At 35.0% G+C, this 25,650-nt stretch overlaps 1 protein-coding gene across 2 annotated transcripts in view; it reads right to left on the reverse strand.

Annotated features, from left to right (window-relative positions):
* Positions 1 to 25,650, reverse strand: part of LOC129568256 (uncharacterized) — a 118,418-nt gene that overhangs the window by 47,159 nt on the left and 45,609 nt on the right. The window contains exon 2 of one of the 2 annotated variants that reach the window (XM_055445928.1): positions 15,407 to 15,479. The exons of the other annotated variant lie outside the window; for it this stretch is intronic. Within the exon in view, the coding sequence (XP_055301903.1) occupies positions 15,407 to 15,461 (55 nt within the window). The 5' untranslated portion in view covers positions 15,462 to 15,479. The remainder of the gene's footprint in view (positions 1 to 15,406; positions 15,480 to 25,650) is intronic. 2 annotated transcript variants of the gene reach the window in all.

The raw sequence follows: 25,650 nt of genomic DNA on the forward strand, positions 1-25,650 counted from the left end.
CACAAACCTGTAACAAATGAAACTAGAAATCGATCCCTCGTCTAAAATTGGCTGGATATAGACACATTTCGTAAGTATGTTGGCTATAATTTGGCTTTTAGAATTTTTAATTGAAAAAAAAATGGCCAAATTTGAGGTGATTTTCGAATATTTGTTGCTCTATCCATGTCCAGAGGCACATTTTGAGTTGTGATATGGCGTTATATCGATAGCCAGGAACAAACTGAGTCGGATAGAGGTATTTTCAGATTGATTTATAGTGAACTGGATCACCATAAATGGGCAAATATACAGAAAAATGACAAATTTCGGCGATTTTTGCCAAATTGACACTATTTTTTTTAAATATCCTGAAAAAAATCGCTGTAAATTGATCCTATTCAACGTAATTTTCTACGAGCTACTAAATTACGGCAAAAAAACGGTATGTTTATGCTTCACATTTAGAGCGAATTGCGATAATATGTCGAAAAATGGTCATTTTTTAGGTGATTTTCAAAAAAATCCGGGATGACACCAGGCACTATGTATCAAAAAAGTGCCGGAACAAAATTTTCATCTCTCCTCATGATCTTTCGATCCCGCACTATTAAATTTTGAATCCGTTTTTTTTTTTTGAAAATTGATCACCCCTATTTTACACAAATGTTTTTCGGCGTATTTTTATTTTCAAACTACTGATTTTTATAGTTTGGCACTTTTGTAGACAAATCTTTCTCAATTTTTTCCAACATTTTACCTCAATATCAATTTTTAAACTGTATGGCGTTAATGATATAAGTCAAGTGTCATAGTTTGACGTATTCAATGCATAAACTGACACTGAAGTACTGACAACCGGCTTTCAGTACTTTTCAGTATCAAGAAAAAAATTTCAGTTGTTTTCAGTACTATCAGTTAATTCAGTAGTGATTCGCCCCTTGTACTCGCCTTTAACCATTTTTAAGTCGAAAGAAACTTACTCTTCTCTTTCATAGCAAAGTCAGTGAAACATACACTACTCTCAATCTCACCTATATATATATGAATTTACACTTGATCATTGGTGTCATGATACTGGAAGTGGTGGGAACCACTGGAATATTTTAATGAAAAGATTAGTTCATTTAAACAATCGTCTTTATAAAATCTAGCATATTTTTACGTTGAATTTTTTTAAAAAATTCAGATCAACTCAATTTTCTATGTATTCAATTCATTTCTATTTATGATAATTGAAAATTTAGAAATATGTGTCCAATAACAATACTTCTGCCACACACAGAATCGAAAAAACGAAAATTTCAATAATATCGATGGAAAAATCCATTTATTTATGATTTCAAAAAAATACTATATTTATTTTTGTGCAATTGAAAATGAGAAAATCTACACACAAAACCAATGAAGGAATTATTATCAATAATAATTATAATTATTAAATTATTTTAAATGTGTAACAGTCTTGCACTCTTTTCCGGCCAAACCTTAATCAAAACCCACATTATATTCAGCCAATGTATTAACACCATAGTTCTTCAAGAGTAAATGAGCGAAGTGAATGAAATGTGACCATCCATTTTGAGAGACCGTTGCTGAATCTGTTCAGTGTGCACAATGTGCAGTGTAAATGTGCTGGGTCTAATGTAACTGCGTCATATTTTTGGTAATCTGCCGGTGTGAAATTTGCATTTGAATAAAATTAAAGTGTATGAAAGAAGTTGGGATGTGTCAGGGCCAGAGTGGATAAGCAGCAACACATAAATGGTGTTGATATCTCATGGTGCGGTATTCATTTCATTTACCGCAACGTCATTTAATTCAATTCTTTCACACAGTCATCAAGTTATCGTGTCGTTTATACAGTTCCTGGTCTAGTAAATGACGCTTTTTCTCTCCCTCTCTCTTTCTACTTGAGCATCTGAGAGAAGAAAATCTTTTTTCTGTCCGAGGTACTCATTTCCTCGGTGAATTGCATTTGTCAAGTGAGTCTTTATCAAAATGTACAAAAGCGGTTAATGTTTCTTGGGTTGCACTTAAACGTTCCTTTGGAGCTGATAAACTGACTCTGAGTGCATTTCAGGTCTTTTATATACATATATTTATATAAAACGGGACGTTCGTTACAGTACAAACCGCATTTACCATCAAAAAGCATTTGCATATTTTGATCGTATTTCGTGCTTGGCAGCTTTCTCTGAGCAACACATGCGGTTGCAGTATTGTCAAAACAATATTTCGGGAGTCAAAACTAGCAAGCGGGCGAATGCGACAGAGAGAGAGAGAGAGAGAGAGAGAGAGGGAGAGAGAGGGAGAGAGAGAGTCTGCAGGGGCGATATGATTTGAGTTGGGCGATGATGGTGGTTGTCATGCTTTGGTTTTATCCAAAAACCGTGTCAACATCCTTACTTTGGCATTTCGATATATTAAATGCAATTCGGGAGCATTCGGGACGAGCTGCAGCTTAGCTAAGCATGCTTAAAATTACTTGTTCAACGCAAAATACTGCAGTACATAACAAGAGCTCATTTCTTATGATTCCAAATTTCACCACAATGCATCTTGCAAATGTAACGACCATCAAGTTTTTCATATGCCGATGAATCTACTGCGAAGAGTGTGATTTAGTAAGCAAGTATCATTGAAAACTTGTCAACATATCGCGGTATTATTTCAGGTTCATCTTGTTTGATTTAAGCAAATATTGATTACCGCTCGATGAAAACTGCTTCTTTGATTCCGTATTTGCTATTATTTACCTCAATATTCCGGTTAATCGTTGCAAGAATTCTAGCTTCCGGCTTCGAAAAGGTTCTTGATTGCTTAATCCTGGACCAAATTTAAAACGAAATCATTGCTATCGGCTCTTCTGCCGATCATCATAAACAAACCTTGACCCTTTTTTTGGTTTCTGAAACATGATCCTTTGAATGAATCCAACTTACTACAAAATTCATAATAGATTTTTTCTTGTCAACCGCCACCAAAGTCATCTTGAAACGTTGGACTTCTTCTGACAAACCACAATTCAAATCAAATTTAGAAGTAGAAAATCTATTCGTCGGCGAAAAAACGAATTACAATTTTGGTTTGGTTTCTTCTGCTTCTAAGTAGTGTTCGACCGGAGTTAAATAAAGAAGAATTGAATCAAATCAAGTGGTTGGAGAATAGAGTGGTGAATTTCAAACAGAAGTTTCAAAATTGTACAAACGTTGTTTTTTACATGCCTCACAACCAGAGAATTGAAGTTGCTGGCTATGTAGCGCTGCTGGTCAACAGATCTGTTCAACAGCAGCTGTTGGTTGCGTGCATATTCGCTGTGACGGGCGCTTGTTCATCTAACGATTCTCACACATAGTGTTTGTCCCTTGCATTCACAAGGAAACAGACAGAGAAGCGTATACAACAGACTCCGAGAGAGATTTTTATTTTGTTCATTTACCGTTATTTGTCAACAGGTCTGTCTATATCAACATATTGCCACTGTACATAGTATACAGTCTATAAGAAATGTAAAATGTTCGCCATTTAGTTTTACATTGCCAAATCATTAGTTATGGGGATTTTTGTTTTGTTTATTTTTTGTTGTTTGTAAACAAATCTGCCTATCTTTTTGCATTTTCTCTGTGTATTTCATATACTATGTACACGTACAGTGCAATGCAAAAAGATAGGCAGATTTGTTTACAAACAACAAAAAATAAACAAAACAAAAATCCCCATAAGCTATGCATTGGCAATGTAAAACTAAATGGCGAACATTTTACATTTCTTATGGACTGTATACTATGTAAAGAGGCGATGCGTGGATATAGGCAGAATTGTTGACAAATAACGGTAAATGAACAAAATAAAAATCTCTCTGGGAGTCTGTTGTATACGCTTCTCTCTCTCTCTCTCTCTCTCTCTCTCTCTCTCTCTCTCTCATAAAACTGACCTTTTTTAGTCGATATCACTCGATGTGTGGATACGACGACGCCCATTTTTTATGGGCCGGTGATGTAGATTGGCATTTTTTCGGTCGTTATCGTCGAAAAAAATATGTTTTAGACAAACTCTTTGCTTTTTTCTTTCCTCTTGCTCGCTCAGTCAGTCAACGAAGCTCAATGACTTTCTTCGTATAATCCATTGTCCAAATGACAAACGATATATCCCATCCGAAATCACCGAATTCAAAAAAGACCGCTCGACAAACAATGGCAAAAAGATTCATGGGCCTAATTCATAAAAACATATATTTATACGAAGCATCGTGCAATTTCACCGTTTCAAATCGATGTTTAACCATTATCCTTGTGAAAAACAGAGTCATTCGTTTTCGGTATTCTCTTCAAAATCCAGTGAATGTGGCGCTTTTGTGTGTTTGAGTATATTGCGAAATTCGTCTTGGCATTTTGTTGTCGATGAAAGTGGGGCAAATCTCTATTGGCTCCGAAACTATTTTGGCCTTTTATAGCAAACGTACTGTTTTCGCTTGTGAGTAGGAATACTTTGTGCATATTTGTCCCGGAATTCTATTCAGTGTAATATTCTGTGTGGAATTTTAGCGCTTCATGCGAATGCTTCTGCTGTTGGCACACGGTGAAAAACACACGAAAATGTTTTGCACTCGAAAAAGCCTTCGGCTGCTTGAAATAATGTTTCGAGCAAACATACACACAAATTTTCTGGAAAGAGGCAAAAAACATCCAAGTTCGTTTCTGGCTGTCATAAGATTAACATTGCAATTACATCGAACGAATGAGTTTTTAGTTCGTTGGCGCATTTTATCAGACCAGCAATAAAAAGCATTTCTCTTTTAGCCCAAAGAAAGAAAAAAACGAACATGACGAACAACAGGGCAGCCAGCTAATCTTGTACACCAACACGCACTCAGGCTCACCTAAATCAGTGCACATTGTAGATAGTATCGACATCTTTAGGCTTTTCGAATGTAATGCGACAGCACAAAAATGCCTTTGAATTGTACATTCTCGTTCGTTTTGCATTGGGTAAAAATCTAAGCATACTTAAAATCGTTCACTGACTCGGTTTTTCATGTATATCACATTTCGTAGATAATCGTTTTAGTTTCAGTCGTAAATGCCATTTAACATACTGAATGAGCTGGAGGGCTTTTTGAATAGCTTTTCACTGAAAATAAATAAATTCGATGTCATTTGATAAAAAAATTTATTTCACTGAGCCTGTTAGTAGCCTCGGCTCATACTTCAAACATTTTCGTTCTATCTATCTATCTATCTCTCTCTGTCTCTCTTGTATAGGCTATAATATATATATTGACAGATGCGTCGTTTTGAACATGTGTGTTTGTTTCAGTTTTCATACTCTATGTACAACGTTTCTCTCTGCGTATAATGTAAATCATTATTGGTTTCATGCAAAGACTTTAATGAATTAATATGGATTATGATCCATCTTTCTCTCTCCCCTTTTTTCGATCTTTTGAATTCAGTACGCATCAATTTCATTGTGTTTTCTTCTCACTCGAATGATACAGCAATATAGAGGGGATGGAATAAACGTTTCGGCTTTCATACCCGTTGCAAGCTTTATTGAAATCCCTTTGTAATCCACCTTTAACTGACCCATTTTTACCTGCCGATTCTGTTTGTTCCATATCAAGCTTTTAATTGACCCAGTGGGAAAGCGCATGATTTACGTCCGGCTACAATGATGACAAAATTATCCATTGTTATACATATTTCAACGACGATCCACAAACAAAACACCACACAATCATCATTGAGAATTGCAATTTTTCTGAGGTTCTATCGTCTCAGTCCAGAGTGTCAATTACAGCGTTCGTTTTCACATGAAATGGATATTGCGTGTGTTAGTGGCGAAATGGAGTCATTGCATTTTTTTTGTTAAGCCACACACCAAAATCGAATGACTCAGGGTGAAGTAGCACACGAAACCGATGACAAAAGCCATACAAGAGAACCAAGTGGACCCTGAAGTCTGAACTCACCATCATTGAAACCACAATTTGGTTTAGAATAGCAGTCGATGAAATCAAAAGCCAGCGTTTGTCATTTTTAATAGTTCTTATGTTGGTTTCACATCAAATTTGTCACTCAGCGCTTACAAAATATAAAATCAAGCTTTGGCATATTCAGTGTGTTCAACTTTTCAAATCAAACTCTTGCAACGTGTATCAGAACACAGAAAGACATTCTAATTGACAGCCAATAAAAAATATGTGTCTTCGCCATTGATAAATTTAATTCTATTTTCAAGTTGAAAAATGGCGTTGCAAATAATCAAATCGACAAAATCCAATTTTACTTGAAAATTCGCCTTCACGGCGAACATAATTGAAATACTTTTTTCTCGCTTTCTTGAACTTTCAAAAGTCTTCAATGTCGCATGCGGGTGTCTTTACTTCTAATTAATCCGCTTTAAATGGATGCACAAGCGGTAATGGAAATGCCAGCAACTTTTTCGAGATTGACGTAAAGTCTTTGAACAATCGAAAAGTGTTGTATATCCTCACCTGAATGCGGGAAAATGATAAACAATAGCGCCGTTTTGCACGCTACAAATTGGAAAATAGCACCGAATTTATCTGGCAACAAAAGGGAGTGGGTGTTAAATAGAAACAAAGAGTGAGTGAGAACAAAAGGGAAAAGTAGAAAAACGACATTGAAATTGCATACGACATAGCGGCTTGTGGTTCGCAATGGCTCGTTGTGCGTTTGTGTTTGTGTATGTCTGTGTCTGTTTGTCGACCAAGCAAAGCAAGTGTGACGGCAAAGTTTAAATTGGTTTACCTAATTTTCTTTGACATCTGTTGGTTTTGCGTCTCTCTCACTCTCGCTCTATTTTTTGCATCGCAACGAGCTCCTCCATGAATGAACAGCAAAAAAAGGAAAAAAAACACAGTATTCGTTTTCAAAGAGGCGCATAGTTTGTGAAAGTGACATAGGCCGGATGTGTTCGGAATGTTTTTGTTGCGTCAAGCCGATCGAATTTAGTGGTTGGTGTTGTATGCTCTGAAAAAGAAGCCATAAACAGACCGCAACGCCACAGCCACTACTTCAACTGAATATAAACGGTGGAAAAATTCGATGCCATTTCATTTACGGCGGTTTTTGCTCTTCTCTCTATCTCTGTACAAGCTGCCGCCACTATTGATCTTACTTGTTTCAATTGCCAAAAGTCGAATGTTATAAAATTTGGCATTTTCTCCGTGTTGCAGGTGTTGCAGCCATCGTCTTCTATCGGTGAGTAAAAACACACTTGGTTGATAAAATGAAAATACACTTGGTGTACTAGTATAAATTTAATCGTTAATTGTCGCTAGGAAAATGGTTTTCTCTCTGTGTGTGCTGAACTCTAGGGGCAATTCACATTCGCGAATGCCATTGCCATTTGCAGAATAAGAGGCATTCGTACCTTGTTTTGCCATGTATTCGGGGTGGCACGCGATTATTCGCGCGACGCTCCATAGTGAATGTATTAACACATTCGCACAACCATTCGTGGCCATTCGCGTTCAGTCAAACGTCAGTAGGGATTGAGCGCTAAAAACGCCATAAGCAATGAGTTCACGTGTGTTTCAGATATTAGAAAAGAAATTGGGCGAAAAACTACCGGCAAATTTAGAAAAAAACATAATAAGTGCTGGATTTGAATGCGAAACTGCTCTGTTATCCATTGATTCTAAAATCATTAGCGATATAGAAGAATTTATAATCGAACATAAATTTTATTTGAAAGATATGGCATACGAATATTGTCTGGCAAATAATTCAGTGTTCAAGTTCAAACCGGGACATCGAGCATTAATTACATCGATACCAAATTCTTGAATCGCTAAATAAAAAACAAAAAAAATCAGTGTAAAACAGTATTTTCATACGAAGTATTTTTGAGTTTTTCTAAATTTTCGTTCACAAAATTTTCAATGTCGTTGATAATAATTTCACGGTCAATTAACATTAGTACTTATTTCCAGAATTATTTTGATATCAACTGGAATTGTATTATTGGAAAATTTCTCTAATTCAGAAAAAAGTTTTTCGAGGACCTAAAAATAAAATGTATGATATAATTTTTATATTAAATTAGCCTCAATAATTTTCTATTTACCATTTTAACGACTTGAGTTGGCATTGTTTTGACAAGTGTTTTGAATAATGTCGTTCAATTGTAGTTGCATTCGCAATGCTACTCATTTGAATAGCACACTCATTTGCAGTGCCATTCGTAATCATTCGCAAACATTCGCGAATGCTTGTATTTAAATACATTGAATGCATTCGCATTCGCATTCGCACGCATTCGTAGCATTTGTAAATGTTTGTATCTAAATACACGTACTACCATTCGCCCATTCGCACAACTGGCACCATTCGCAGTTGGTGAATTCCCCCTAGGCTGAACTGCACATGGCAATGCACATTTTGCTGGTGGTTAAATTATAACACCAACAACTGATACAAAGTATGCGACTGCACCATTTTTTGTCGTCGCTACTCGTCACGTTTTTGTACAGATTCTTAGTAACAAGCTTTTCTGTCTTCGCTAGGGAAGAGCACAAATTTAATTAATTTAATTAGATTGTCGCAAAAAAATCTTAAACGAATTTACAGTTGAGTGAGATACATTGTCGCGTGCTAAGTTTTTTCTGTTTTTCAGGTTCTAGATATCGAGTTCGATGAATTCGTAACAACAAAACTTTGCTGATGCAAATGGTATGTGTTTCAGGCAATTCTTGGGTAGCAACTTTTGAAATCGGTTTTTCGCGACGTCCTTTTTGTCTTTATAACAAATGTGTCACTATAATAACATTCACTTTTTTTCTAACGGATGCTTTTGCAACACTTTAGAGCAGGCTAAAAAATTTCATTCATTTTTGTTATAACAAAAGTTTTTACAAAACTATATCGTAAACCATCCAAATTGTAACATAGTTCTAATTGTAACATATAGTATCAAAATAAACCACTTTAAAAAAAATACAAATGAGTCATATATTCACATCGGAAGATTTTTTCGTGTTCTTCTCAAATATGATATAAAAAATAACAGTTACCCTTCAAAGTTTTGCAGAAAATTAGTCTATTTGTTCAATTGTTACAATTCAGACTATGTTACTATGTTATTTGGATGGTTTACGATGTATAGTTTCGAAAATTGTAATAGATCGAAATCGAATGATGGAAATTACCTTGAATTAAAAATGCTTTATTTTCCAAATTGGGGACTAGAACATATTCAGTCATTCAATATAAATTCGAAAATGTTTCTCAAAGAGTATCATCGAAAAATATGGCGAATTAAGAGAACACATTTTTTTTATTCCATTTCATTTTTTTTAAATTTGTTTTGGTTTGTTATTTGATATGTTTTTAAAGAGGACCGAAGGTAAAACTTTTATTCAATAAGCATGAATATATATTTTTGGATTCAAAATTCAAAAATCATTTCTTCTTCGACCAAATTCTGAGCACAACTTGACAGTGATTATGAGTTTAATATGCATGAACATCTTGAAGAAGCAACGCGATCAAGTTGGCCTTTTTGTGCCAATGCGCTCTCCTTTTTCTCAATAACTTTTTCGCCTAAAGCAGTTTCGGAGACTTTTTATCCCAAATTGATAGAATTCAAACACAACCGGGAATAGTTCAACGTTAACTATCGCATATCTTCAGACATAGTGCGTTTCTTAAACGAATGTTTTGGAATAAAAGTTAGGCCTTTTTGGGCCAAAGCGCTCCACTTTTTCTCCCAAAGTCAATGACTTTTTTTTGGCTTTGACATTTCTTCGTAACAGATATTAATGGAAATGACTATACATGTAAGATGTTTATATAAAAAAAAAGCGACTGCTGCTATCGAGGGGCAAATCAATCTAAATTACTTTCCCGATTACTTTCTCTATTACAAATTACTTTAGAGTGATTCGCCCCTCGGCTGCTATTCTTATGGTTGATTATGAAGTTACATGAATAATTTTCGAGTACGTGCAAATAAATAAGCGTAGGTAAAATAAAAATTCCAAGAAAAATAGTTCTCATTTTGCCCATTTTTGGCGCTTTATGAAACGAACTTCTGATGGAAATCAAAGATAATATTATGTGTGCTTGTTGAAAAATGCGGACGGAAAGAGCAAAAGCAAATGCTTTTATCATTCAAACCTTTGATAGAATTGATGGTGTGCACTGTGCAACAAGAAATATAACATGATGTTGCATCGTCATAGAACAATTTCATTTTGCGCTGTAAAATGCAAGGGGCAAATCACTACTGAAAAGACTGAAAGCACTGAAATCCACTGAAAAGTACTGAAAAGAACTGAAAAATATTTTCAGTACTTTTCAGTGTTTTCAGTATCAAAATATATCGGGATTTTTAACAGTTGAAATTAGTTTTGACAGATCTGCCATCTATTCATTTTTCTCCCCGAAAATTAATGCCATTTTCAGTACTTTCATATAAGTACTTATACATTGGTCCACAAGGTTGCTGCAACAGCAATATACCACCGGCGATCCTGGTGGCACCGATTGTAATGTGTTGAAAAATACATTGTAACACACAGGATTTTACTATCGGTGCCACAAGGTGTCGCTAGTGATAATGCTCTTGCAGCAACGGTGTGCATTGGTCACTGAAAGTACTGAAAACCACTGAAAAGTACTGAATTCAATTTTTCCGTAGTAATTCGCCCCTTGGTAAAATGTGTACATTTCAGTAGCCATCTTGCAGTAGTTATTCAATAGCATTTAATTAAAATGTTCATTGTGCGACGGATTCCGAACTCAAACAGTACTGAAATACCAATCTAGCGAGCTGGTCTTACTTACTCTTTCTCATTTTGTTATTGTATCGTTTCCACTAACATTCCTTTTTCGGCGCAAACACATACAAATACCTAGGGGAATATAACGCTAAAAATTCTATTGAATTTCTATTGATTTTTTGCATTTTTTAAAAATAAATTTCAATTATATTACATTATTCGAGATATCTGAGATTTTTTCAGATATACTGCGGTATTGCAGTCTGCATAATATTGTCAGCACCACAATTACAAACATTTTGACAGCACAACAATGAAAATTATACTGAAACTTTGTTATTTCATAGTGAATCTGAAGTTTATCATTTGAAGTTTTGTGTATATTTCAATACAATATTTAAAATATCCATAAATATCCATACTCTGAAAAAACTGATGTAGGGTTATGTTAAACTGTTTGTGTTGACATTTATTTCACAACAAGAATTCAAAAAGATTGTGGTGATTTCTGGTACTAAATATATTTCCAACTTTTTTTTTCACTACAAAGTCAAAAAAGATTTGTGGTGCTCTAGCGGCAAAAATATATTTAGTACCGAGAATCACCACAATCTTTTTGAATTCTTGTTGTGAAATAAATGTCAACACAAACAGTTTAACATAACCCTACATCAGTTTTTTCAAAGTAGATATTTAGTTTTGAAAATTTGACAGTTCGGGCGTACTTACTAGACGCTATCTTGAATTTTGATATTGAACATATCTTCACAAATCTGCAAAAATTCACGCTTATCTTCAAAACTCATCAGTCAAGGACAGATAGCTGAGGATATATGCTGGCATAGGAACTCAGCAAGCTGAGATTGGGACGTTTGGATTTTGTGACTTGCTATTCGTGCAAATTTATGTGGAATTTTGGTGGAGTGTTGATGGAGTCATGGAGTGTAATGGAAAATGTGTTCCAAACTCCTCTCCATCATAAATTTGTTTGAATAGCACGTCACAAAATCAAAATATCCCAATCTCAGCTTGCTGAGTTTCTATGCCCAGCATATATCCTCAGCTATCTGTCATTGACTGAAATTCATACAATTGCACAAGAAACAGAAAGTGTGAAGGTGGAAATTCGTCATATCTGAAATACTCCGCATATGTCAAAGTATTCAGCAGAATCTCAAATATCACACCGTATCTCACATGGTGAATATGCGTGAATAATACAGATTTTGCGAAATATTCGAAATAACATAGATTTCTATGCTATCGCAAAAATTCACGCATATTAATGGAAATGAATAATGCAAATCTATCACAAATTCTTCAATGTCGTTGATAATTTCACGGTCAATTAACATTAGCGATGACTCTGTGTCAAACGCACTTAAAATCACTGGATTTGAATGAAATAAATAAGATAGAAATAAGTTTTGTGGATAAAAATTGCGCGATATTCCCCTAGACAAATACACAAAACGTACGTTTGCTTGCGTAATAACAAATTATTATTATTATGCTCAGTTCGGTAGAGAGAAAGAGATCTTTTGAAATTAAATTTTTGATGGAGAAGAAATAGTGGTTCCGTCTCACTACACTGCGCATTTTCGGCCAAAATGCTTTCTCATTTGCTCATTTCACTCGGTATTTAACTTATAATTTGTACAAAAGTAACCAAATTGTATTTTGGTTTTTCACATTTCAATTGCTACAGCTGCAAAAACCTCTATTCTTCTGTGCTATTCCATTTCTGCCGCGTTCATTTTCACTCTTTCGCTCGCCTGTCGGTCGTCGAAATGTGCATAGTTTGCAATGTAATGCTCGTAGAAACTCTCTTCTATAATGCGGTTGCTTTATGAATTGCAGTTACTGAGAGAATATAAATAGAAATTTTCCAAGCAATGCAAAAATGAAGCACCAGATGCTAAATGGAGCTCACCGAGCACGTTACACAAAATCATAATTAAATTTGATTGTTTGATATTTGAATTTAATTAGTGAGCGGATTGTGTGTGAATTTGCATGGTCTTTTTCGAACGCTCCATCTTATTGGACACACTCCGAACGTCAGCTTCCGCTCCCTCATCGAACAATACTCATAATTACTAGAATTGTTTTTGAGTTTAATCAATTCAATTATGAGTTCTTCAAGACATGGATGAAGACATCTTCCGATTTCAATGCTTTGAATCTTCGACAGTTAAAACTTCAAACACTAAAACACAATCTTTTACAAATTATGACTCAAAGAGTAGCTTAATTATACATTCATTGAATATACACTAAACTGTATTGCACATGACGCTCCTCAAACGAAATGACGCAGCTATACATTTTGATACGTTTTCACTCGAACACTTACTTTATATTTACGGAATTATTTCAATTTTAGTTTTCATTGATTTCAATGTGTATGTTGTATTTGTTTACATGTTTGTGAACAATTTTATTGAAAATTGTGGTTCAGACATTTCCAAGACTTATCTCTTATCAGTTGTGCAATGATTCACTTTAATGGATTGTTCTTGTTTCACCTTCAAATCGGAAACTCAAATTCATTCTCATGTATAGTTATAGCCTTATCATATATACAGATATATTTTTTTGAACATTTGACTATTTTCAAATTTGAATTACAAATATATATTATATTTCATACACTGTCATACACTCTGAATTTAAATCTACACAACGAAAAAATGTAACCGGAAACTATTGGCAAATGCCATTGCTGAGCGGTTAATTGGCATATTCCAATGAACAAAACCGAATTATTGACAAACATGTTGCTCAGACAATCGCACTAATACCATCGATTGAATAAGGTGTTGGCAAGCAGTGCGATTGTCTGAGCGAGTCGCGTCAACACAATCATGAAGTAGGGTTGTGTTGACAAGCAGGTGACTCTCGCTACGCATACATAAATCAATTTAAATTCGCCAAAATTATTTTAAATCAATCGATGAATAGAGAAAAAGACAAAATGAACGTGACTTATCCAAGAGATAAAAGTTTCAAAATTGGAAATTGAATTTTCTAAGAAAAATTTCGCTTCGCTCGCCGTTTCGGCTAGTAATAAATAAAATATATAAATAAATGTCTTAATATGTCAATAGTGGCTTCGTGCTTTTAACTGATTCATCATCCCCGCGTGAAACAATTTATTCTTTTAAATCAATAATACCGATCGAATTACGATAGAAGCGCATCTGAAAAAATAGGTCTCTAAGTTGATCCAATCCAATTCTAAAGTAAAGAATTCAAAATTAAAAGAGTAATTCAGCGGATTTTGGTTGGACTTAACTACCGTTAATCAAAATTTAAGTTATTATTTTCATACCGATGGCTGGAAGAAGCATGGTGAGCTAAAAGTTGCCACCCGTTGAGCCCTCAATTCATGTGCCAGTCACTGTGGAGCCATCCGCTATATTTGCTTTCGCAAACAAGCAGAAAAATAAAAAAAACTAGGCTCTTTGTGCATTCGCCAAAATATTATTATTATTTTAAATAACTTCAGCGTGAACGAGATAGGGAGAGAGAAAAAGCGCTCGTTTTGTATTTATTTAGCTGAGCGTTCATTTCGTTTATTCACATTTTGGACGATCCGGCAAAGGCCGCAATTTTTTTCATGTTCATTCCATATATTTCTCTTTTTCTCCGTCTCTAATTCTATTCAATCCTCTCTGTCTCTCACTCTCTTCAAAAGAAGAACAGCGACAAAATAACGTGGATTTTCACGTTTGCATTTCGTTCATAAGCAGTTTTTTACTGTTATGCTTTGCTCGGTTCTCGTTTATTTCTCCCAGTTCTTAGTTGTTTTGTGACTTTTTTTGCGTCGATCGCATTCATCAAGAGCAGTATATTTAAATTTTTTCTGGGTGCAATTGCGTTCCCAGTCTCGCTTCATTCGAGAGGTTATTTTATGTACACATGTTTTTATTGATATGAGTTGCTCGGGCGCCAGAATAAAAATAATAATGTGTATGGGCCGTTTTTTCTGTTGTGTCTGCCAAAAAATATACAAAAAGGGAATACTAGTTGGTGTTCATATTGAAGTGGTGTTCATATTGAAGTGGTTTTCGGGTGCTGTGCACTAAATTCTTTTTTATTTGAACACAGACAGACATATTCCTTCAAAATGAACATGCATGTATATTTTCCTATTATTTGTACTTGTTGATAGTCGAAAAATTCAAGTGGAATAGGGTTCGATAGTTTGGCATTGGAACCGGAATCGAGACGTCAATAATGGATTTAGTTCGACTGGCAAGATAAGAAAAGGGTTGTTAGGCTACCTGCTATGCAGCCGCATCAAACGAACAAATCGAACTCAATCAAACAAAACTGATAGCTCCCGTTTCTCTTTATTCAATCGAGTTCGTAAATATGTTAGTACATTTATTTTTCACATTCGCGTCGAACATTTTTTTATGACATTTTTGTGCCAAAATCGGCTTCCTTCTTTATCAATTTGACAAAAGCAAGTGCAATCAACGCGATGCCAATGTTTGATATCGTCCAAATTTTATGTCCGTATCTTCTGATTACCAGCATTTCCCTTTCGTACAATGCCAGAAGAATCGCAAATATTTTTACACAATCTTTTTTTCTTTTCCACCTAACATTCCAACGAAACTGATAGTAAAGCTTTACTTTGAACAAATTTTTTTGTGTACTCACCATTATAAATAATCAATAAAAATGGTAGTAGCAATAAACTTCTTAATGTCGTCATATTTGTCAATGCTTTGCTCTGCAAAAAAAATGAGAAAGAAAATTCAAAGAGTAAGAATGCTGCTATAGAAGAATCTAACGATCAAATAATGAAACTAAAAAAAAAAACGCGAAAGCAAACAACAGACATTTAGGTTTTTGGGTAAAAAATGATGTACAATAAAACCAAAAACATGTACATGTAGAGCTTGACATTCCCAATCTTTAATATTACTATATATTATTATATAAACCTTGCTCTGATAAAAACACCAAAAAATATTCGTATTAAAGTCCAACTATTTGCTTTTACAAAAACGTTCTTAGTGGTTCAGAGTTTTGTTTAAATTCGGCGTCAGATTTCTCCATCTCTTTTTCAATTATTATACAGTTGGAAAATTGTCTGGGGACAAGCAAATCATGAAATTCATCATTGCATTATTTATTCATGGAAATAATTTGCTAACCATTGATGACGAATTGTAAAATTATTGTACAATTACAGTGTCTCAATTGAGATCGAGAAATATCAGTTGAAATTGCGTTTAGGTTTCGAGAATGGAATCGGAATAATTATTAGAAATTTCTTTGAGAGGGACGATTCTGAGTGGGTCACTTATCAAACGAAGCGTTCAAAATAAGACTACCAAGTGACTGAAGAAGAAAGCCGCACACCATCAAATCAATTAAAAATCAATTAAATGCAAATCAGCCCCGCGCTTTCTGCATTTGATGGTAGTAGGTTAATTTAAAGCGTGGGTACAAGAAAAAAACGTGAACAAAATGAAATGATTCCAATGAATAAATAATAAAAATGTGGAAGACGGAGTGAGTCAGAGGTTTTTCCCAGCGATGATGAAGACAAGGATCTGATGGAAAAAGTGTCCTTTGAATTAATCATTCCAAGAAGTGATTACTTCTTAAACGCCCATTCAAAAGTAAGAGATCGAAAATGACGCGAACACTGTGTTCATCTTTTTGTTGAAGGAACCGATGATGAAAAAAAAGAAATGAAGCCGGATTAAAATGCGAGATATTTTTCATTCGCACAGAAATTCTAATTAAAATTTAGTAAAGGAAACAATTATGATGCAAATAAATTCATAGAGAGCGTTAAGTGATAACGTAGCTTGTGTATTTTCATGAGTACTCTTTCTGCGCTGTTGTTTCAATGATTTTTTCATCGAGTATACAGTGTGGGTACACACGAACAATAGCAAACTTGGCATATAATGCGTAAATTGAACAATCAGACATCTTGCGGTAATTAATTTCATATATACTCGATTTCATCAATTCCATTTATTACTTTATTATTTACGCAAATATGTCGTGTTCTATTGAAATTTAAATGAAATGCTGCGAGATATAGTAGAAAATAAAGACGAACGCCAAAATTAAGTTTTGCTGACGAATTCAAAATGAGATGCATTCGAATCTCTGTCGTTTGAATGAAGAAGTCGGCAAAATGGAAAAGAGAAAAAATATGGTGCATCCATTCAAGGATTTGACGAGTAAAAAACCCATTGAAACCAAATCAAATCAATGCGCGTTGCAAGCAATGTTCGCAACATATACTACTCGTCAGAAGTTTGAAAACTCCTGATATTCTTCATGCCAATTGTCGTTTTTCAATAAATCAAATAGTATACTTTGACGCGAAGATTATGCCTAATATAAGCTACACGAAAGTGGCGCCACTTTAAAGCGTCTTTGATTTGCATTGTCCAATGTATATGCAAGCGGTTGGACTTCAAAATTACAAATTACAACTATCCTCGCTTCGGAACTCAATAAAAAAAACTACGCTACAAATATACAGCGTGTATTCCCTGCGCACGCTGCGTTTATACCATATTCACGCTTACGCTTATTTTATACATGGGGAATACACGTTGTATATTTGTAGCGTAGTTTTTTTTTCGTTGGGAGAAGGATCTCATACACAGAAATATTATGTATGTATATGTATATATTATGTATTACTATTAACATAACTTTTGCTAGCCAAATGTAAACCAAAAGTATTTTGTAATTGACCCTCGAGGCTGTAAAATACTATTTTTCCATGCCATTAATTGAATAAAGAAAATATATCACAGGTGCTGCATATAAGCATCTGACAGCTCACTTCTAGCACTGCGAAACAAGTGTCAAGTTGTGACTCAGATCGTTCAATGTTGCATCTTTTTTATATTTGTTAATAAAGTAGACAAAAAAAATGTCACGAATGTACAAAATTGATTTTTGTGAGAGCGTAGCAGATGATAAACATCAATTTTATAAGTAAAAAAATAGTTTTTTTTTTTAATTACAGAACATTGTTGATGAGTTCATTCAGTCGCGTTCATGAGTGCGTCTAACGACGTAAACCAATTGAAATAAACTTCACTGAATGAGCTCATCGCAAATTCGTGTTTTACTTTATTTCGTTAGTGTTATGCATAGGTTGCGTATATATGTATATTTGAATATATTGTACTGTCAGAATTTATCGTGAAGTAGTCTCAAAAACCTGTCGAAATGTTCATGGTTTTCCATTAAAATATTTGAATTTGCCAACCGTGCAACCGATGTGGGTTATGGAAGATATCTGAAAACTCTACCGCCCTCGGTCGCCCTGGACAAATTAATTTTCTGCCCTCGAATCTATTGAATTTCTCGCTTGGTTGCACGGTTTCTGTTAAAATATTATGCACGGAAAAATGATGTCAGTTGTTTCCAAAATTTTGAGAGCTAGTGTATGGCGAAATGAATGTGAGATCGATTACTCCTTTCGGATAAAGCAAAATCCACCTTTCTTCATGAATTTCTTTATCTTTCGTCAAGTATACACGTGCCACACACAAATTGCTTGTCACCTTTGCTCAAAATGTCAACAAGCGCGCGCATTTGAAGAATTAAATTGACTTCATCGTATTTCTTTCCCATCGCGTCATCACTTGCAGACATATGAATAATCTCAACACAGCACAGATTTGTGTTTGATTTGATTCAAATTTTAAAACTTCATGCATTTTTATTTGTTTTGAAATTTATTCATTGCGATGCTCTCTTCTCATTCTATGTCGTTCCACCTGTCGTTTGCGTTTTTCTGCATCATCCATTCCGTGCAGCAGATCCATTTTCTTGTCAGTGGGGCTTTTTCATATTCTGTGTGAAATAGTGTGATCCGATTACGTCGCGATGTCGAAACATCCTATATACAATACACATTGTATATCACGTGTGTTTGTGTGTAGCGCAATCATTCATACACCAACAAAATACACTGAATGCGTTGTGTACTATACTATATAGTATTCGAAGCAAATTATACATCCCATCTCCGTGACGCATTACGTGCACAAAGCCAAAGAGCGCATATTAAAGCTAAGCTACATAATGCAATAAATATTTACCTTTCTGCTGATTCGCAATTTACTCTCCGATGAGCGAAGAGCGCGACAGAATTTTCGAATTGAAAATGGATTCGTGTTACTCATAACAACTGTCATTCGAATACAAGAAAAAAATACACAAAAAGATATACACATCAGGATACATAAGTTGAATTTCGTCTTTTTTTTCTCCCTTATTTTGCAATCGCTCTCTGTGTGTACGTTTCTATTTTTCTTTGGTTTGTTTGTTTGTTTCGTTCTTTTTCGATTTTTGTGTCCCTTTTTAAATCGGCGATGCAGAGTAACACAGACACGGAATTTTGCATATATGTCTGCAGGTGGATTTTTTCACATATGTCGTATGCAAACACATTTAATTTGTGCTTCACATCATTCCCGTTTGCTCTGTTTGCATTTCGATGCGAAGAACATGCACACAGCGTGCGCGGCACTAACAAAACAGAGTAAAGCAATATTCTGTGATGAATTCGTTTAATGTCAAAAATAGTGTGCTTTTGTTACCATTAAACACACTCTCCACATCTGGTTACATTTATTTGGCGTGTTTCGTTGGCTTCAATGTGTGCAAATTGCGAAAGAAGCGCTTTATGCAAATGCAATCCCAAGCAAAAATTCACACTGAATCGAGGTTGCGTTTACACATATCCGATACTGTTCTCACACGGTTTTGAACTTCAAACCGTGTGGCTATAGTATAGTAGAGTGTGAAGTCGTTTGACACCATTTTTGATGTCAAATAACCGTGTGGATGCAGTTTATGTTTGTATTGGAATCCGCCACATTGTTTTACATTTAAAACCACGTCGCCGAGGTGTATGACCGTTGCGTTATCATGGCGAATTTTGAAACCATTTTTGGTGTCGAATCTTTATACCTGAACAAACTTACACTGCATCCACACGGTTATTTGAAATCAAAAATGACGTCAAACGGCTTCACACTCTATTATACTATAGCCACACGGTTTGACGTTCAAAACCGTGTGGGAACAGTGTCAGATATGCGTTAACGCAACGTCTATTCAGTGTGGATTTTTGCTTGGGAATGAAACGCTAAATTTGAACAATCTTCTGCCATCCAACACAATCATTCTCTCTTTTCTGCTTTTAATACCCATTGCATCACCAATTGCAACCAAAGCATTGCACAAACTCATCCTGCCCCGCACTCTCTGGAATAATTAAAATGAACTTTATTTTCAATTTTGTTAAAATCTAACAGCGTAACTAACAGAAATGATTATTATTTACAGCGACATGAAAACTGTACATTTTTGAAGCAGGCATTGGAATTTTTTAGTGGCATTTGCAAGTTTTCTCAGCCATTCGTATTTCAATACATAAATGGGAATTTATTCGCAATATTTGCGAATTCGTGTGCCTCCTACATTTGTACTGAAGCGCAACGTGAAATTTGTTTCTTAAAGACATAACAAGAAGCATCGTTTCAAGGGAAAAAAAATACCAAATGGGTATTTTGAATATGCACACAGCAAAATATCTGTAAGAATCTACACAATGATACAAGTCAAAATTGGATTTATATGACAAAACGTGTAAAACGTTAAAATATCGTGTAATTTTTTAATGTTTCAAAGTTGACGCGAACATTTGACAGATGCGTATATCGGGTAATAGTATTGACCAATTCATTGATTTATTTGAAATAATTCGTGTAATTTTATCGTTTTTACACGATTTGTCATATAAATCCAATTTTGATTGGCATCATCGTGTAGATTCTTACAGATATTTTTTAGTGTGTGTTTTCTTGTATTTACTCGCAACAAATCACATTTAAAATATTCTTCATATTCGGACCAAGTAAGTCTGAAATAGCGTATGTTTCGTGCAATATATATCAAGCTCACATTTGTATCATTGAAGTGAAATGGAGCCAGAAAAAAATGAATCAAATTAAGGAGGTGCCTTTTCAAATCAGTTTTGTGATGCGTTTTTTTTTATTCGCATGGATCAAATTAAAATGTAAATAAGATGGCACAAATTCCATGTGAAATGAGATAAGCAAATCTACATTTCGCTTAAAACTTCACATTGAAACTTCTTAATTTGATTTTTGCAATATATCTAAAATGTATGTATGTATTTCACAGTAAAATTTTATCCAAAGAATCGAATGCATCTGCATTGAGAATGAGAAGTAATACTGAAAAGTTCATTTTGAAATTAATATAGAGAGTAGAAGGAAGAACAAAATGCTGCTTTAAATTGGAAATCGAACGAAGAATCTAAACGTTTCGCTTCCACTCAGATGGGCTCGCTGAACGTCAGCTTGAGAATTCCCAGCTGCTAAATGCGAGGAACAAATACACAGCAGTTAAGCATGCTGCAGTTCAGATCGATATCACATGTACATACATTACCGATTGTCTCGAATTCCCATTCACTCTCGCGCAGTTTTGCCATGAATACCCAATGCGAAAATATTTTCCAGCTGCCCGTCATTGCAAAAACGCAAAGAAAACGGCTCGAGTGAGCGAGCAAGCTGCAAAAAAGAAAGCAACGAAAGAAGAAAATAATCGAAATTAAATTCCGATTTAATTTCAGTGCAATTTTCCATTTTGCTTTTTTTTTGTTTTCGTTCTTGCGCTGCTCTCAATTTAAAAAGTGCCGGCATTCCGAAGTTGTGTGCTCGTTCACAATTTTACTTCATAGTGTTCATATTTCTTGGAATTTCTTGCAATGACGCGTTTGTCACTGCCATTGCTGCCCTCACCGCCTCCACACCAAGTCATTCGGCGTATAATAAAGAGTTTTTCGTTAAAAAGTTTTCAATAAAATATGCGTTCGAACTCTGTTCGACGTTTCTTTTGCATGCTTACAAGTGCAAAAATGATGGTATTGAATTGCAGTGGCGGAGCACACTTACAAACAAAGTACAGATCATCCGATTGCATGTTTACGGAAACGTTATCAAAACTTTTGTCATGAAAAATGTCAACAGAGATAAAAATCACAAAGCAATAACTTGCTAAATCAATTTTTAATGCATCATATTGAATATAGAATATTTTCGTTTGTTATCTGGCTGATTGATACAACGAATTATTATTTTTGTCGTCCGTTTTACCCAAATCCAATTTTCATCGTAATTGCAACACAATAACCGGAAATGTTGTTTATAGATTCTAGTTTTGAATTGATGCACCAAGAGCAAAATAAGTTGTTTGTTTGGCTTTTTAACAACTTTCCGAATGCATGAAACTTGATTTTGGCATTGATTGGTTTGATTTTTAAAGACATAATTATGTGGAAATGTTTGTTTGGCTGTTATCGAAATATCACGAGCATAAACAAGCTGAATTTCTAGAAGGCACTTCCCAACACTTTTTAATTCGATTGAACATAGTTCAGACAATATTCATGGAGAAAATTGGAAAAGTTCGACAGTCAACGGAAAAAAACATCCAAGAAAAAGAGCGTAAGAATAACAAAAATAACTACACTTCATTTTGATGATCTTACAACGAATTGCTAATCTCGGCCAAAAGTTGTGTTTTCTCATCCAAAATTCTTTTAAAACAAACTTGATTTGAACACCGAACCTCACCCAGTCATCCACCGTGGTTGACCCAGTTTCATGCGATTCCTCATGGAGTTTTTTCGATTACGCAACAATTAAAAATGCATCATTGTTGTGTGGTTGGAATTCACTTCGGAGATCAAAATTAAACAGCTATTACAGTGCAAATGTTTCCAGACAATTAAATTGTTGGCAAAAAACGTGCTATTCCCCAGTTCTTGAGAAACTTTAACAGCCAAAAATATGGGAGAGAGAAAACCAACCAAATGAATGGAAATAAAACATTAAGTCCAGTCGGCAGAACGAAGAAAAGTCACTTTGCGCCAAAGGAAATCGAACAGAAAGTGTTATGAATGAACGTGACATGACAATGGTTTATCAGTTTCATCCAAATTATGGTGCCTTGGCGCACTCTGATGCGAGCAAATTTTTCTATGTGTGCGTTTTCTGCTATCATTTAAACTGAAACCAATCGATTTTTGGTATTTTGGGCACATACCAAATAAATACACTCACATCACATTCGGGCGGTTGGCGCTTGAGGACGTGACACTGTTGGATAAAAGTCGCACTCAGCAAATTTTCGAGAAACGCGCTGCTACACAATTTGACCGAGATGATAATGTATTTAACTAAATCAATAGCTTTTTGGCCATAAGTCGAAATGAGGCTGATACATCTCTTTTTTCTTATTCTCTTTTTCTCTTCCCTTGCTTTTTATGCTTTTGGAACTACACGGCATGCGGCAATAATTTACGGCCGCATCATATTCGCCAGCTTTATTTTATTATTAGTTTCAACTTTCATGCAGCATTTAATGTGACGTCGCTGCTACTTTAAAATGATGACGACGGCGACAATGACGATAAAAAAGCGGAGAATAAAAATCCATAATTAAAGAAGCACTTGAGATAAGTCTCGAGAGTTCTCATTTCGAATGAGAAGCGAAAATTTATTACTTTTCTCTTGACACGATGCACAAATTAACGAATTTCATGAAATTATAGTTTGCACAGCAATTATATACGAGCATGCAACTGTGTTTCATGCTCGATGCTCCTCGGCGAATATGCGAAAAATAACAAGTCGGAACGGAAAGTTTTCTTCTATTCACTACCATCAGCGCAGTTTTGTCGGGCTTGTCATTCTTTGCAAGAAAAGCTAAACGAATTTTTTGAATATACATACATGAATATTTTGCTGAATGAAGGATCGACTGCTATAGTTTTAATGACTTTCGGCACAGATTTTGAGCATATTTTTATCACTTTATGTAGAAACAAGACCGCAGATCGTCGCTTCGCTCCGCTCTGCGTTCTTGAAGCTTGTAAATTTAAGGAGCTTATTTAATTTGATGTTTCTTATCAAACTATTATCGTAAGCACTACATGGAATGTAGTTTTAATCGTAGTATAATTTTTGTATTAAAATCATTTTAATATTGTCAAAAATAATTGAATAAATTTATATGATGATATTGTATTCTTCACTTATGTGTACATTAGACCGATCCAAAAAAAAAAGTTGTCCCTCATCCCAAAAGTCCGGCCAGTTTCGAAAAACATACCTCAAAAAAATAGGTTTGGCGCAAAGAACGCATATGGGTACCATATAAAACCCCATAACAAGCCTCATATCAAAATTTCCATGACAGTGTTTTCGGAAGCCATTTTAGATCGCTACATTTCGACCAAAATAATTTTTCCAGTCAATATTCGGCAAAAACTGTTGATGTAGTTTTGTTTGACTTGTCAATATCTACAACTTTTACCATGATATCAGCCCTTGAAAAGGCATTCTGGGCCAGTTACAGTGTAAAATGACCGAAAAATTGCAAATTTTCGGCATTTTTCACATTTTTTGCTCTACGAGTCACCCAGGCGGTGGACTATTGTTCAGTTTTCGACTTGCATCGTGTAGCCAAAACCTGTACACAAATTTTGGTACTTGATAGATTGCAATTTGGATGGAATTTGGCGACAATTGATTCACACATATAAGACAAATTTCAGGCCAAAATGAGCAAATCACAAACATGAGCTTCGGTTTGACAGGTAAAAGCAAATGATTTCTACCTTTTCTGCCTTTGAACATCTAGTATGGTCCTTTACGAACATTTTGGGTACTTACATGACCAAATCGAGTGATGTTTTCACATATTTCTGGCCTCATATTCGATTTCAACTCCCAAAAAATCGACTTTTGACCAAAAAAATCCTTACGTATAGGCTTTTTAGGGATGGTGTCTTGGTGCAATGTTATTTTTTCTCGAAAATATGGGGAGTCTACCCAGACAAAAACTTTCTAAATTAACTTTTTGAGGTACCTCTCGAACAAAAGTTACGTTTTTCATGCATTTTGCTATAAAAATATCATTTTTTTGTTCGGGAGGTACCCCAACTGATCAAATCAAATCGATATAAGCATACATTGTAATATTTGGTGAGTGCCACTAAAAAAATATACACACTCATCTAGTGAGTGAGACGCATGGTCACTCATTTAGTGAGTGTGACGCACGCAGATGAGACGAAGCAAAGCGAAAGAGAAGCGTGAACGACATAGCATGCGTACACTTCTTCGTTGGAATACGAACACAAACACAATGGAACATTTTCACATTGGTGTATTTGTATTTGTTTGTATAGAGCAAAACGAAAAGTCAATCGGAAGCATTTTACGGGTACCTCTCATACAAATTTATCGATATTTTGACTAAAATTATCTAGAATTTGAGTTACCGTCTACAAAAATCGGAGGAATCGACTCATTGTCTTCACCAAAGTTGTGCACTTTGACTTCATCTACAATATTGCTCGAGACATCAAGTCGATATCTCTCATAATTTCGGAGAAAAATGACGAAAAAAAGTGAATTTACATAAAAACATCAAGGTAGGTCTACATGAATTTAGCGCTAACATCCAATCTTATGTTATTGAGCTGAAAATTTTTTGGCACACTTTTTTAGATCTAAGAAAAATTTTAAGGGGTTGGGAGCCAGTATTTTCGAAAATTGCTGCAATTTGCACCAGTCTAATGTAAGGTAAAGTCGGGTCAGTTGGGACACTGTCATTTTCTTGACATCTATCAGTCATAACCAAACGAAACTTTTGGAGAGTTGATTACACGCCAAATGAACGCTGTTAGTGTTTTCACAGCAGTAAAAGCATGTGCGAAATTTGAATAAAAAATGTGTGCGAAATTTCAGAAAAAAATTCTGAAAAATCGTTAAAAGTTGTCGGGTCAGTTGGGACGGTTGACTGTA

Source organism: Sitodiplosis mosellana, unplaced genomic scaffold (genome assembly GCF_009176505.1).
Source record: "Sitodiplosis mosellana isolate CC-2019 unplaced genomic scaffold, AAFC_SMos_1.0 Smas_scaffold_17, whole genome shotgun sequence".
Lineage (NCBI taxonomy): Eukaryota > Metazoa > Arthropoda > Insecta > Diptera > Cecidomyiidae > Sitodiplosis > Sitodiplosis mosellana.